This window comes from Nyctibius grandis, chromosome 12 (genome assembly GCF_013368605.1).
Source record: "Nyctibius grandis isolate bNycGra1 chromosome 12, bNycGra1.pri, whole genome shotgun sequence".
Classification (NCBI taxonomy): Eukaryota; Metazoa; Chordata; class Aves; order Nyctibiiformes; family Nyctibiidae; genus Nyctibius; species Nyctibius grandis.
In genome coordinates this window covers 829,085-843,601 of record NC_090669.1, presented here as the reverse complement: position 1 = coordinate 843,601, position 14,517 = coordinate 829,085, and the positions used below count along the sequence as shown (strand labels likewise).

The 14,517-nt window shown below is 54.8% G+C and overlaps 1 protein-coding gene across 1 annotated transcript in view; it reads right to left on the bottom strand.

The window, feature by feature from the left end:
• The window catches only part of CSNK2A2 (casein kinase 2 alpha 2), a 28,307-nt gene extending 16,417 nt beyond the window's left edge, over nt 1-11,890 (bottom strand). The window contains exons 1-3 of the mRNA XM_068411300.1: nt 11,718-11,890; nt 11,346-11,457; nt 109-210 (exon numbers count right to left, since the gene is read on the bottom strand). Coding sequence (XP_068267401.1) covers nt 109-210; nt 11,346-11,457; nt 11,718-11,821 — 318 coding nt within the window. The 5' untranslated portion in view covers nt 11,822-11,890. The remainder of the gene's footprint in view (nt 1-108; nt 211-11,345; nt 11,458-11,717) is intronic.
• Nucleotides 11,891-14,517: the final 2,627 nt, after the last annotated feature.

The window sequence follows — 14,517 nt, the reverse complement described above, 5'->3', positions numbered from 1 at the left end:
AGGCACAGGCAGCACCTAACCTGAGCTGAGAGCAGAAGCCACGGGGCAGCGCCTGCCCCGTGCCTGCCGCCAAGCCCAGCACACCCACCGTGACACGCAGGCACCTACCACCGGATCCTTGACTGTGTCGATCAGATTAATGATGTTGGTGCCACCACGTAGATTCTCCAGAATCTTAACCTCGCGTTTTATCTTCTTTTTCTTCACTGGCTTAAATAGACAAAAGAAATTAGAAGTGAGAGTCCTTTCAGAAATTAACACGGATTTCTGCCACCGATTTTGACTGGATCACATCACCTCCCCTCCTCTCTCTGCTCCCACCCTCACAAGGGAACATTTTAAGCTTCAAAGAAGAGACGGACACCTCGCATGAACTAGGATTTCCCTCTCATCAGTGAAAGCTTTCCACTCATCGGGCGAAAATCAAACCACTCCAGACAAACATGATTGTGACTCCAGTAACTGTGGTTAAAAGCGCCTTGGGCTGCTCCGTGGAAATCTCAGCACACTCATTCTGCGTTCTGCATTTGGAGCCACAGGACAAGCATGGTGAACCTCGTATCTCCGCTTTTGTTTACCAGCACAAACCAGTTTTTTACTCCTTAATGCCAACCCCTTTCCCAAGGAGTACTTTAGTCCAATGAAACAACAACCTGAGAGACTCCCACACCAAGATTTCTAGTAAGCTCAGACACTGCTACCCCTAACTACGTGCACGTGCCTTTTGCAACCACCCCCCGAGCACAGACCCAACTGCACAGCGTGCCATCGCATCCATATACCATGAGGATTTTGAAAACCTAGACATTTTAAAGAGTCTTTGACTCCTCCTCGAAGCTGTGCAGCCCCAGGAATTCCCTTTGCAAAGTAAGCTTTTCTCTGGACATCTCCCTGCAGAGAGTGACAAAGAACAGCTGCTCCCAAGGCAGGGGCTTGGAGGTTGGGTTAGTTTTACACTCTGCTGACCCAGCGCTTCGCTTCAACGCAAAGGAACGATCATTTCTGTAACTCATCTGCTCCCAGGACAGCTCTAGCTCTGGGCCTGCTTGAAAGGAAAGGCAGCTTAGAGCAGCTAAGAGGTGAGACTTTTTTAATGAGCCTTGGCTAGTGAGCGGTGTGGGCATCACGGGTTGCGAGTCACTGAGTCCAGCAGCCCTCCATTGCGGAGCTGGGACATCCCCTCCTGCACCACCGGCACCATCGCAGAGAGCTGCAGAGGCATCCTGCAGGGACTGGTAAAGCCCTTGCCCTGTCTCTGAGGTTTGCTGATGAAAACACTCCTCTCCATTTAGCTTTCTAGAACATTCGCCATCCGGCACAGAGTCTGGTGTGCGAGGAGGGGAGTAACGGGGAACACCAAAGAGGTACGAGGCACCTTATCAAAGCGACACGCGTTATCAGATGTCTACGTGAAGGACGAGGAGCCCCGAGAGCTCAACAGCTCGTGCTCACCACCTCGCTTCTCCCACAGCCTCCCACTCCGATGATGGCTGCAGAATGCCAATGGGGCAACTCACATCCCCGTGACAGGCGAATCCGAGGCAATCCCTGGTTCCAGACCTCTCACAGGAATGTATGAGCAGGCGGGAGAAGGAACAGATGCTTTTTATATAGTGGGAAAATATGGCGTTTATATAAGTGATAAAATATGCTGTCTTTTTAGGCTCTTCAGGTGGCTGAAACCTTCCTGCCCTTTTCCAAGTTAAAAGGCAGGAACTAGACTTTCAAGCCAAAAGATGAGAATCTCAGCCCGAAGCAAAGTGCCAAAAATAACACGGATCCGGGCACAGGGAGCGTCAGCACCTCAGAAAGGCACTGTGGAAAATGGCAGCAAGGCCACTGCAGCTGTCAGCCAGAGCTGGAGCAATATGGGGCAGGGTTTGCTGGGGAGGGGGTGACCAGCAGCCCCGGGGCAGCACCCAGACATGGCTGGAGCCGGTGGGAGGTGGGACAGACAGGGAGAAACAGCCAGAGCAGGGGGATGGGTGGGAAGTGGGACAGCCAGAGCAGGGGGATGGAAAACAGAGAGGAAGATTCTTCATTAGGGACTAATTTCATTGATGTCAGCATGGGGACAGACACCACCCTTGTGTCACCCACGTGCACGGATCTTACCAGAAGGCCAAGATGGAATTAGACGATGTAATTTGGTTACTCCGCTCGCCCAGCGAGGCAGATGCACACACAAGCTGTTCTCCAAGGACCTTCAAAGAGGGAGCTGAGCCACGGCCATCCTGAAGCGCTCGCTGAATGGCCTGGCTAGTGACAGACACACATCACAGCCTCTCTGCTGCAACACTTGCACCGATCAGGAGCTGAAACAGCGCCTGAACACAGCCGAGAGGACACAAGCCCACTTTGAAAAACCTTTTCCTTTGTACTGGAGTTATTTCAAGGGCCTTTTGCCTCAGCTAGGTAGGGGAGGTTATCCCTCTGAGATTTCCATCTCCCCTTCTGTAGCAACCACCACTCCCACCGGGGCAGAAGATGTTGGCTTCCCTTCCAGTCACTTCCACGTTTCCACCTTGTTCAGGATGGGAAAATGATGCCGGGACAAGGGCCCCGCAAGCCTCTGGGCAGGGTGGGGGTACGGGAAGCCCTGCTCATCGCGATGCATCGTCCGAGCGCTCTCCCTGCCTGCAGCCACGGGGAAGGACTTTTCCACCACTAAGTACACAGGGATGACAGGGGAGAAATGCCACGGGCTGAAGTAATGTTGCCTCAGAGGAAAAGCTATTGCCTGGCAGTTTCCTCAGAGAGCAGTGCAGGGGAACGCATCATTTCCCCATTCCAGATTTGCAGGAGAAAACAGAGGTGATCACTGGCCTGCATCCCACCCCGCACAGCTTCCACCTCACCGGCCTACCCAGCCACACGCCACCTCCTACCCACACGCCGTCCCGCGCCACTGCTCCACCACAAACGCCGTCTGCTACCCAAGAGCACAACACCGGGGCTCAGTTTTTGCCCAGTAACTGATTCCAAGCCCAGGCTCTTGCATCTGGCAAGTCAAACACCTTGGTGCAAACCACTCCAGCACACGGCCAGTACCGCACTGGAGCTAACTGGTCACAACCACAAAAACTCTGCTGACTTCCCTCCTGTCCCCAGACTTCTTAAACCACAGGCAACCAGCAGCGTATCCTCCAAGCACCGGGATTAAGTCTGGGTTGCTACAACTGTCTCTCGGAGTCACCCGATCTGTCTCTCCAAGGATGTTGACTCCAAACACACACGGATTAAATGTGAACTGAAGCTATTATGGCCTCCAACCATCTGCCTCTCCCAGCAGGGATAGCTTCTAAGGCACCAGCCCTTGCAGCCACAGTACTATAACAGTACTCATTTAAGGCTATTTTATTAAACCAGGCTATGAACAGCGGTGTTTCAGGTTATGTTTCCTACCTGGCTCAGTCCCCCTGCCCTGGGAGGGGCATTTCCAGCAGAGGAATGGAGGAGGCACCTAGACAAAATTAACTGCTCCCAAGTTTGATCTGCCTGTGTTTGCAAGGCAACGTTTTATAGAGGTGCAGACTCCAACTCCATCTGTTCCCATGGCAGAGGCATTTCAAAGCTTTCCTCCACGCTGGGATTCTTCAGTGACCAGTATGAGTCAAACCCTCACTGCAGCCTTTCCCTCGGAGACAGGCTCCGACACCGTCCCTCTGCTCTATGCAAACACCTATTTCCAGTAAATCTCTCAAAACTTGACAGCTTGAAGACTTCTGTCGCATTCGGTTGAAATTGGCCAACCGGTGCAAAAAACTCCTGGGGAGGGGAGGAGGGGGAGAAGGGCTGACAGACAGCAGGATTGCATAAGGCTCGTTTCCATAGGAAACTGGGCTGAAAGACACGGCTCAGTTTAACCGTGTCTACGCTGGGAGGGGTTTAATTCCTTCAACTGCAGCAGTACCCTCAGAACAACACGTCTGTCTAGCACAAGCCAGTTTGCCAGTTTCCCAGGAAATTGCTTCCTTCCTCAGGCAGACTGGAAGTGAGGTGGCTGTAGACTGTGGAGATGAAATGCAGCTCATGGCTGTCCGCCACGCTGAGCGCCCAGAGCAGAGGGACAAGGTGACCACCAGCCACAGGAGGATGGTCTCTGCTGGACCCGGCAGCTCTTGCTCCACTGTCCCCAGCCGGCCACCCTTTGCTGCAGGCTTCCCACCCTACCAGCCAAAAAGGATCCCACGAGGGCTACAAAGATGGTCAGAGGGCTGAAGCATCTCTGCTCCGAGGAGAGGCTGAGGGGGCTGGGGCTGTTCAGCTGGAGAAGAGCAGACTGAGGGGGGATCTGATCAGTGCTCACAGATACCTTAGGGGGGGTGTCAAGGGGATGGGGGCAGACTCTTCTCAGTGGTGCCCAGCGACAGGACAAGGGGCAACGGACACAAACTGAGACATGGGAAGTTCCATCTGAATATGAGGGAAAACTTCTTGACTTGGAGGGTGTCAGAGCCCGGGCACAGGCTGCCCAGGGAGGGTGGGGAGTCTCCTTCTCTGGAGATATTCAAACCCGCCTGGACACGACCCTGTGCAACGTGCTCTGGGTGACCCTGCTTGGGCAGGGGTTGGGCTGGATGATCTCCAGAGGTGCCTTCCAACCCCAACCAGGCTGGGAGTCTGTGAGGGTGCTTCAATCCACTTGAAAGTCAGGCAGAAGAGGCAGTGGCCAGCACCATCCCAACTGCCTATGCCCAAAGATCAGGGAGCATCATGCGATGCCACCCCGCTGCAGAGGTGAGAAATGGCGTGGGATAAGTAGCTGCTTTGCAGTCAGGTAGACGCAGAAGAAAACGCCTCTCTGTGACAGAGAGATCAGATCCTGGGTCATTTTCCGTGAGATCATGTAAACTGGTAAGCAGGGAAGGAGACCAGCTGCAGCAAACACCAGCTGGGAGAATTAACATTGTTTGCTAAAATAAACCTTTAAATACAAGGCTGCAACCATCACTTCCTGGCTTGAACAAATAAATGGCTGCGGGGTTAATCATCTTTTTTGCTTGGTTTCTAGAGCAAAGGGAGTACACTCTTCTGTCAGATGCTTCAGTTCCAGCCTTCCCCAACAACCTGGGGACCCACCGCTTGAATTCAAGCAAAGAGAGAAAATAAATTTGTTATCCAAAGTTCTCTGCGCATTTCCACACCGAGAAAGAAAAGCAGTGACCAGGAAGGCATGTGAAACACGAGTTAAATCCAAAGCATGAAAATCATTTTACATTAGCCCAAAGCCGGCAGCGCGCACACGCTGCCAGCTGAGGAGCACACGTGCTGCTCTGAAGGAGTCACAGAAGGTGCTGGGTTTTGCCCAGCAGATGCTCTGAAAAAAACCTGGGGTTAGCGCAGCAGGGGAGGAGGTTTAGCAGTCAAAAGATACACATCCACGAGACACTAAAGTCATTTATTCCACCACCCTGTAAAGAAAAAGACCTATTCTCTGTTCACCAAACCCAAATAGCCCGGAAACACCACGATGCTTCCAGTGAATGAGCAGGGAAATCTCAACACGCAACATCCAGGACTAGCAAAGTGCTCGAGCAGCATCTTTATGACAGGCTTTAAACATTTAAAAGCTGGCACTAGAAGCTCATTCGTCTCTAGCAAGTATTATTGAAAGGATCACAATAATCGGCCTATAAAGTCTGATGCCAATTGCTCAATAGGAAAATTGGCTTCGGAGCAGCAGTGCTTATTGTGCCAGACATCAGCTGGGAAACCAAATGATCGGACTCAAAAGAGCTACAAAATCAAGGAGCCCACTTGTGTTAATAGTCTGTTGGTTGTTTGCGTCTTACAGCTCCCATTATGCGAATTCAAACTTTCCCAAGCTGAATTTTAGAAAAGAAGGGGGGGAAAAAACTACCCTGAAACTACTAAAGCGCTTTTGCTTTTTTATTTAAGTTTGGTAGAATATACCAGCACGTTTGGAGGGCAGTGCCCTTCTTTCCTGCAGGATGCCATTCCTCCCCCCACAGCACATCCCGAAACAGCCCTCCTGGGGCTTCAAGACCTCCCGCGATGCATCAAGACTTCTGCAGTCAACTGAAAAGGGAGATGCAGAAGGACCAAGCCCCGATTCCCACCACCACCGTTACAAGGGATGAGAATCATTCATTCTGCCCTAGGCCACTGTGAGCAGCCACAGCACCGTAACTCACCCTCCTCCTCGCAGCTCACCCATCCCTCGGTGCTAGAACAGCACCGCGAGAGTTACTGGCTGCAGCTCCAGGCCTCTGCGAGACACCTGGTACCCTCCCAGTCGGTCTCGGCTCCAAACAAGGCTGGACTCCAGCAGCCAACTGTGCCAAGCTCAGTGTGGGCAACTGGTGTTTAAAAGAGAAGAGCCGTGTACGCGGCTCTCTTGCAAAAAGGCTCATTTCAAGACTGCCAGAGGAGGAAGTGGGCCAGGGAGAGCTGATTCAGTGCACGCAAACGCAGGAGGAGCAAGAGACACAGCTACCAGGAGCGGGCATTGAACGGCTTCGGTGGGAGGTCACCGAGGCAGTCAAAAGCTCCAGCCTGAGGGACCAACACCATCCAGTCCTGTTTCCCTGGGCAATCCCTTCTGCACACCAGCATGGGAGTCATTTCAGCCCCCATCTAGAACATGCTGACGTATGTGGGCTCTAAAGCTTTTAGAGACAGAAGAAAATTAGCCACAGGGATACCTCTCCCAAATGGTTCTCTAGTTACTAGAGCAATAATTGGAGTTCGACACTGGAAGGACCTTGCAGCAGTGCCTGGTACGAGCAGCAGCTCTGGAGGGTTCACACAGCCCAAAAGGGGGAACAAGGGAGAAACAAAGCCAAACAAACAAGAATGCACTTGTGAAACCACGCACATGGTTGAAAGTTCCAGCTCATGGACTCAGCACAGAGGGACAAAAGCCACCAAAGAGAAAAGGGCTATTTCATCACTGCTGCAGAGCCTCCATTTCACTGGTCCCTCTCCTTGTAACTGCGTTCTTCCCCTAACCTCCACCCGCGTGTTGTGCCTATAGAATCACAGGCTGGTTTGGGTTGGAAGGGACCTTAAAGATCATGCAGTTCCAACCCCCCTGCCACGGGCAGGGACACCTTCCACCAGACCAGGTTGCTCAAAGCCTCAATACAAGTTACTATGCAGATAGTAACTATACAAGGAGACAGAACAGTCTTTACGTGATGGGTTCAACGCTTCGCAGGCAAGTAGAGCGTACGTAGACACTCGTGTGCCTCAGGAAAGCAGGAGGCCTCCTGCACAGAGCTGACAATATGGATGCTGTACTCTCTACCTGGGGTGGTAACCAGTCCAAGAGAACGGGGGTGAAGGACGCCGCGGTACAGCTGAAGCTCCCCAACCACCATAACTGCAGGTCACTTTAACAACAGCATTCTCACCACAAAGCGTCTCTCACAAAAGTTACAAGCCATGTGGAAAGTTTATCTTTGGCTTTTAGAGTGGCAACTTGCGATGCTGTTCACATCCCCCAGGAACACTGTTACCCCAGAACAGAGGATTCACTTTTAAGGCACACGAGGAGACTTGGCAGACACTTTGGGGCTGCGTTAGCGGAGAAGCAAAATGAGAAGTTCATCAAAGAGACAGCACAAAGGTTGCAGCCCGACCTCAGCGGTCCACCAAAAATCTGCGTGGTTAGATATGAAAGAGCAGACCTGGGCTTTAGATACCTGCATTGGATGCAGACGATACGTGACTCACTGGAAACAAAGATGTCTTAAACTTCCTTTGTACGTGCTGAGGAACGCCAGACCTCATCCTGGGAGTCAAACCTTAGCATCAAATTCAAGCAAGACACGGAAGCACGTACAGGCCATGTTCACACGTTCCCTCTTCCTGGCTTGGCCCTCCCCAGAGCATGCAGGAAGCATGCCCACAGCTGTGCCGAGGGCAGCCAGATCAAAAAGGCCACAAGAGCCTCCTACACCAGCCAGGGACTGCAGGAGCACAGCTGCTGGCTAACCCCATGCCCTACTACCCATGAGGGGTAGGGAGGTCAGTACAGTGCAGAGTCCTCCACTACCTACCAAGATGACTTCAGCCCCGTGGCTGTTTTTGCCGAATCTTTGCTCCCTGAACAGGTTGAAGAGGTGGGGAGTCAAGATAAAGGCTTTTGGAGGACACCTGGCAGGGGGTGTCTGTGTGGCAAACCAGGGCTCCTGCCTCGCTGCTTTGCACACACTGTCCTACACGGCGCGTCCTGATGGCTTGCTGCAGTGGAGCGAGAAACAACCTGCTTGCTTCGTTTGCCCTTTTTTAAAGAGCTGCAGAATCTTCCTGGAAAAAGTGACATTAAGGGCATCATATTTGCAAAGAAAGGCACTTGACCCAGGAAATGGTAACGTTATAGTCATCTGCACGATCTTAAATCTGCTCCTTTGCTGACACGTTATGACCACAACTAGTGGCATGAGCACATCCCATTTTCCTGCAGGGTTACGCCTGGTCCTGCACTTGGGGTAGCAGAAGAGGAAGGCAATGCTGGGTGCTGGCCAGGGAAATCTTGCTTTATGCAAACCCACAAGGCCGGGGGTACTGGGATACCAATCAATCAGAGCCATTCGTTCCCCGGTCCTGTCCAATGCTAAAGTCTTCATAGGGCACTTCAACAAACAAGGCAAGTGGCTACCAGAAGAGGAAGAGCAGTTATCTCCTTCATGCAGCACTAGACTAGGACCTATGCTCTAGTCTCAGCTTTGTTGAGGCTAAGGGACTTGCCCAAAGTCACACAGGAAATCTTTGTGGCTCAGTTCTGCATCAGAGAAAGGGTGATAAAATTTCCTGACCTCTCTGAAGGAGGGTACAAGATGTTCAGGTAGCACAACACCAAAGAAGGGGAGGAAAAAAGGCAGGGGAAGTACTTGCTACGTGCTCATTTGAGCTCGGTAAGGGTAAGCTGCTTCAAAGAGCAAGGCTGGGAAGAGACCAGTCACCTCCCATGAGGCACAGACATTGAAACAGTGACCCTTGCTAAAAATCGCTCTAACACATAACACAACTTGTCCTCTCAAAATACCTTAAGGAGAAAGGAACAACTGTGCTAAAGAACCACATCCATCACCCAGCAACAGCCTTCCCCCTTGTCCCATCCCGACAGCCACACAAAAACCTGAAGACTTTTGGTTGCCTTTCCCACCTCACAGGATCCAGCCTGAATCAGGAGGCACAGACAGCCCCAGCCTCTTCGCTAAGGCCCCGCTGTAGATACACACAATTACATTTGCAATTAAGTTTGAGTCTAACTACAGGAAACCAGAGGCACTTTCCACAGATCAGTGATGTTATTGCCACATTTCACAGGTTTTCATAACGTACCAACGCGGTGCTCTGAAACTCACTTTTCACTGACCCACTTTCCACGGAGAAGAAAGTTCATCTTTATTTATCTGGACGTTCTGCTTCCCCTTGCTCACTCGCAGGAATGCTGTCTGCATGTTAATACAAGTGTGGGGAGCCAGGGGAAGTTGTGGCAACACCATCCGCTTCAAATCTGGGACAATCCAGTCCCCTGCTCGCAGGGCATTAAGGCAACAAATTCAGGCCCCAAGGAGAAGGAGCACCCAGCCGCCCTCAGATGACTCTTGCCAGCTGACTCAGTCCAACACTGAGAGGCTCCCTAGACGTGACAGAGTTCGGCTGCCACAGGGAGAGGAGCATCACCCCAGGGGAGGCTCTTTAGGCTGGGAAGAGGCAAGGAGGAAGATATCTGACGACTTTCCCCGCAGTCTCTTCTCAGCCTCATGGTGCCTTTCTATGTGGGACAAAACCTAGGGTCTTGACAAACCACAGCAGTCCTGAAGAGACCATCAGGGGCTCCAGAGCAGCGTGCAGAAGTACACAGTTTCCCCAGCCACAAGCCACCCTGCCATAAAACCCAGCTCTGCACTGGCTACCTTTGACTACTCTCTCATAGCAAAAACTCCCACCTGTCTCTACTTACAAAAACCCCAAACCCACATAAAGCATCCAAAGGAGGGGGAGCCCCAAACAGCATGCCAGAGGAACTCAGCTCGGCGAGAACACGCGAGCCTCACCCCTCTGCCCTGACGTCAGGCTCAGCCACAGGGGCTCTCCCGAAAGGCTCACCTGGCCACCACCCTGACCACAGCCAAAGCAGGGGTGTGCGCCCCTCCTCCCGAAGGCAGACAGGACATCACGCCTTGCCTAGGAGCAGTGGTCAGACAAACCGTGACGAGTTCCCTGGGAAGCCAAGGAAGATCCCAAGGAAGCAGGCGCAGTGAGCGAGCGGGGATACCGGCAAAGACGAAACGAGACAGCACGTTCAGCACGCCACGCTATCGGAGGGGATCTAGCAAATGCCTTCAGGCTACAGCCCTGCGGCAGCTGCTAGTCTTAGTGGCTGCAAGGGCAGGTTAAGCTCAGATCCCCCTGCACGCTGCAGATCAACAAGTGCCCAAATTCTTAAAACACCCATGGTCAGACACCGGCTCCCACGTGCTCTTTGGGAACAAGTGACAAGTGTTGCTGGTCCAACAAGTGACAGTCACAAGTGTCAGCCAAGCCCAAACCAAAAGCACCTCAACTCTAACCTTTAATTTCTGTTTTTTTAACCCCTCTGTCTGTCCACCCCCAGATCCCCAACGCAGGCTGCTGCCCGGACAGTTACCACAGCTCGCCGTGAGCGTGCTGCTTCGGCACCAAACACGGCACGGCACGCCCTGCAGCGGCTAACCCGTGCGTTCAGCCATCCCAAACCACAACCTGTTACTGCTGTGTGAAGGTCCCCACAGCCTGACCCCACTAGGGCCAACACACCAGAATACAGGTCACCAACGCTGCCAAACTTCAGACGGCCTCTTTCAGTCTCCTCAAGTTGCCATGGTGTTTTTGGCCTGCCTGCGGTGAAGTCCTTTTCCATGTAAGATCCTCTAAAGGACTGAATATAAAATTTTGCTTCCTTTTTTTCTGACTGCTGAGCATCCCACAGCCTGGCTCTGATAACGCCACGTGCCAGCAATAGAAGGATTCCCCCCTCCAGGCTTCGCATTCCTGGTGACATGGCAGTCCCTGGGCTCTTTGAGACAGGCATTGCCAGATACGATTTACCAAACGCACGCAGCACACGCAACGCTGCTCAAATGTCAGGACTCACAGCTCTCCTCCTCCAGAGGAGCCCTCTGCCCTCTGGACAGGAGACATCAAAACATCGCTACAGCACACAGGACACCAAATCCATTTCCAAACCCACCGTCCCAGTGTCCTTAACGACAAACCAAGAGTTGTGGGGTGAAGGAGATCCGGCAGTCCTTGGGCCCCACCAACCCAGCTCCTCACCCCCTCGCTTCCAGCCACCACAAGCCCCTACACCACAACGGGACACTCACCTTGAGGATCTTCACGACGACCCTCTCGTTGTTGGTGATGTTGATGGCCTCGAAGACCTCACTGTACTTCCCTCGCCCGAGCTTGCGAACCAGCTGGTAGTCGTCCTGATTGCTGCGGGCACCAAGAGGAGAGAGGAGGAGGAGGTGGAGGAGGAGGAGGTGGGGGGGGAGGAAGATAACTGACAGGGCAGCAGGCCGGGGGGGGGTCCTCTCCCAGCACACCCCCCCCCCAAGCCGCCCGCAGATCCCCGGGGACACCCCAAAATGGGGCGGGGGACACAGGGAACCCTCCCCGTGGGGTGAGGCCCGCAAGAGGGAGCGGGGCCGCCGGTGGCCCGGGGAAGGTGGGGGGGTTCCCGCGGGGCGCTTTACCCCCAGCTCGGGACGTGCGCCTCGTAGTCCCAGTACTCGCGGCTCCTCAGGCTGTTCACCTCGGCGTACACCCGCGCCCGGCTGCCGGCGGCCGGGCCGGGCATGGCGGCGCCGGGCGGCGGCTGCAGGAGGAGGAGGAGGAGGGCGCGGGGCCGGCGCGGAAGGCTGGCGAGGCGGGGCGCGGCGCGCAGGAGGGCGGCGGCGGCGGGAGGCGGCAGGGCCAGGCCGGAGCGGGGCCGGGACTGGGGCGGGGCCGGCCCGGGGGCGGCGGGCGCGGGGCCCGCGCGGAGCGTGCCCGAGGCCCGGGCCCGGTGCCGGCGGCGGCGGCGGCTGCAGCCTGGGCCGGCCCCGAGCGCCGCGCACCCAACCCGGAAAAGGCGCCGCGGCCGCCGGCGCGAGAGGCGCCCGCTCGCGCCGCCCGCCGCGCAGCGCCCCCCCGGCGGCCTGGAGGGCCGGCGCTCGGTGCCCGCCCGGCGCGCGGATGCCGTCACGCCTCGTCACCCCCCCCGCGGCAGCCGTCACTCGCCCGTCAGAGCCCGTCACCCCCCTCGGCCCCGGCACCCCCCAGCCTCCTCCTGTCCGCGTCACGGCTTCGTCGCGCCCTGTCACACCCCGACACACCCCCGTCAGACACACCCCGACACCCTTGTCACCCCCTCACACCCTGTCGCAGACCCTGTCACCTGTCACCCCAGCTCCGTCCCGTCACAGCCCTGGTCAGTCCCCCGTTACACCGTCACCCCCATCATCACCTGTCACAGTCCCTCATGACCCCCGTCACCCCGTCGCCTCTTGTCACCCGCAAGGAGGGACCCTGGCTGGAGGACAGGCTCCATGTTCCTCTGGAGGGACAGACTGGGTGGGGTGAGGCACCTCCAAGGATCAGCTGGTCCAACCCCTCCGCTCAAGCAAGGGCCACCTGGAGCTGGTTGCCCAGGACCGTGTCCAGATGGCTTCTGAATGCCTCCAGGGACGGAGGCTCCACAGCCTCCCTTGGCGCCTTGGGCACCCTCACAAAGCGTCTGCTGATGTTCAGAGGGACCCTCCTGCGTGTCACTTTGTGCCCATGGCCTCTGGCCCTGGCACTGGGCACCACTGGGAATAGCCTGGCTCCCTCTTCTTTACACCCTCCCTCCAGTCCCTCACTCATCTTCATGGCCCTTCACTGGGGTCTCCCCAGTACGTCCCTGTCTCTCTTGTACTGGGGAGCCCAGGACCGCGCACAGCACACCCAGGGGTGGCCCCACCATTGCTGAGCAGAGGGTAGGCATCTCCTCCCTCCACCTCCTGGCCATATTTTGCCTAACGCAGCCCAGGACACCATTCATAGAATCATAGAATTATTAAGGTTGGAAAAGACCTAAAAGATCATCAAGTCCAACCATCGACCCAATGCCACTATCCCCGCTAAACTGTGTCCTGAAGCGCCACATCTAGACATTTTTTGAACACCTCCAGGGATGGTGACTCCACCACTGCCCTGGGCAGCCTGTTCCAATGCCTAATGACTCTTTCAGTGAAGAAATTCTTCCTAAGATCCAGCCTGAACCTCTCCTAGCACAACTTGAGGCCGTCTCCTCTCGTCCTATCGCTTGTTACCCAGGAGAAGAGACCAACCCCCACCTCACTACACCATCCTTTAAGGCAGTTGTAGGGAGTGAGAAGGTCTCCCCTCAGCCTCCTCTTCTGCAAACTAAACAACCCCAGGTCCCTCAGCCGCTCCTCATCACACTTGTGCTCCAGACCCTTCACCACCTTCGTTGCCCTTCTTTGGACATGCTCCAGCAGCTCAGTGTCCTCTTTGCATTATCATTAGTCTTCTTTGCAGCTTATGTTCAGATTGTGTCCACCAAGACCCTCAGGTCCTTTTCAGCCAATCTGCTGCCCAGCTGGGTGGCCCCCAGTGTATATTGGTGCCTGGGGTTGTTCCTCCTCAGGGGCAGGACTTTGCACATCTCCTTGTTCAGGAGAACTTCAGGAGGTTCCTGTCAGCCCATTTCTCCAGCCTGTCCAGATCCCTCCGGATGGCAGCACAACCTTCTGGAGTGTCAGCCACTCCTGCTGCTTTGGTGTCATCTGTAAACCTGCTGAGGGTGCGTCCTGCCCCGCCATCCAGATCATTAATGAAGATGATTGATGATCGGACTGGCAATGCTTCACCTAATGCAGAGCCCAGGACACCATTCACTTCTGCAGCAAGGGCACACTGCTGGCTCATGTTCACCTTGGTGTCCACCGGGACCCCCAGGTCCTTTTCAGAAAAGCTGCTTCTCAACAGGGCTGGGCCCAATATTGACCCCTGGGGTACACCACTAGTGACTGGCCCCCAACTAGACTTCATGCCACTAATAACCACCCTCTGGGACAGTTTTCAACCCACCTCCTGGCCTCACCTCCCACTGCCCGGTGAGTGGAACATCTCCCTTATGAGGAGAGGCTGAGGGAGCTGGGTCTCTTCAGCTTGGAGAAGAGGAGACTGAGGGGTGACCTCATTAATGTTTATAAATATGTAAAGGGCAAGTGTCATGAGGATGGAGCCAGGCTCTTCTCAGGGACATCCATTGACAGGACAAGGGGCAACGGGTGCAAGCTGGAACACAGGACAAGGCGAGATGAAAATCAGCTGTCCTAGGGGAAGCTGGCCACGTCCAGAGTCCAGCTTAGAATCATAGAATCATAGAAGGGTTTGGGTTGGAAGGGACCTTAAAGCCCATCCAGTCCCAACCCCCCTGCCTTGGGCAGGGACACCTTCCACCAGACCAGCTTGCTCCAAGCCCCATCCAACCTGGCCTTGAACACT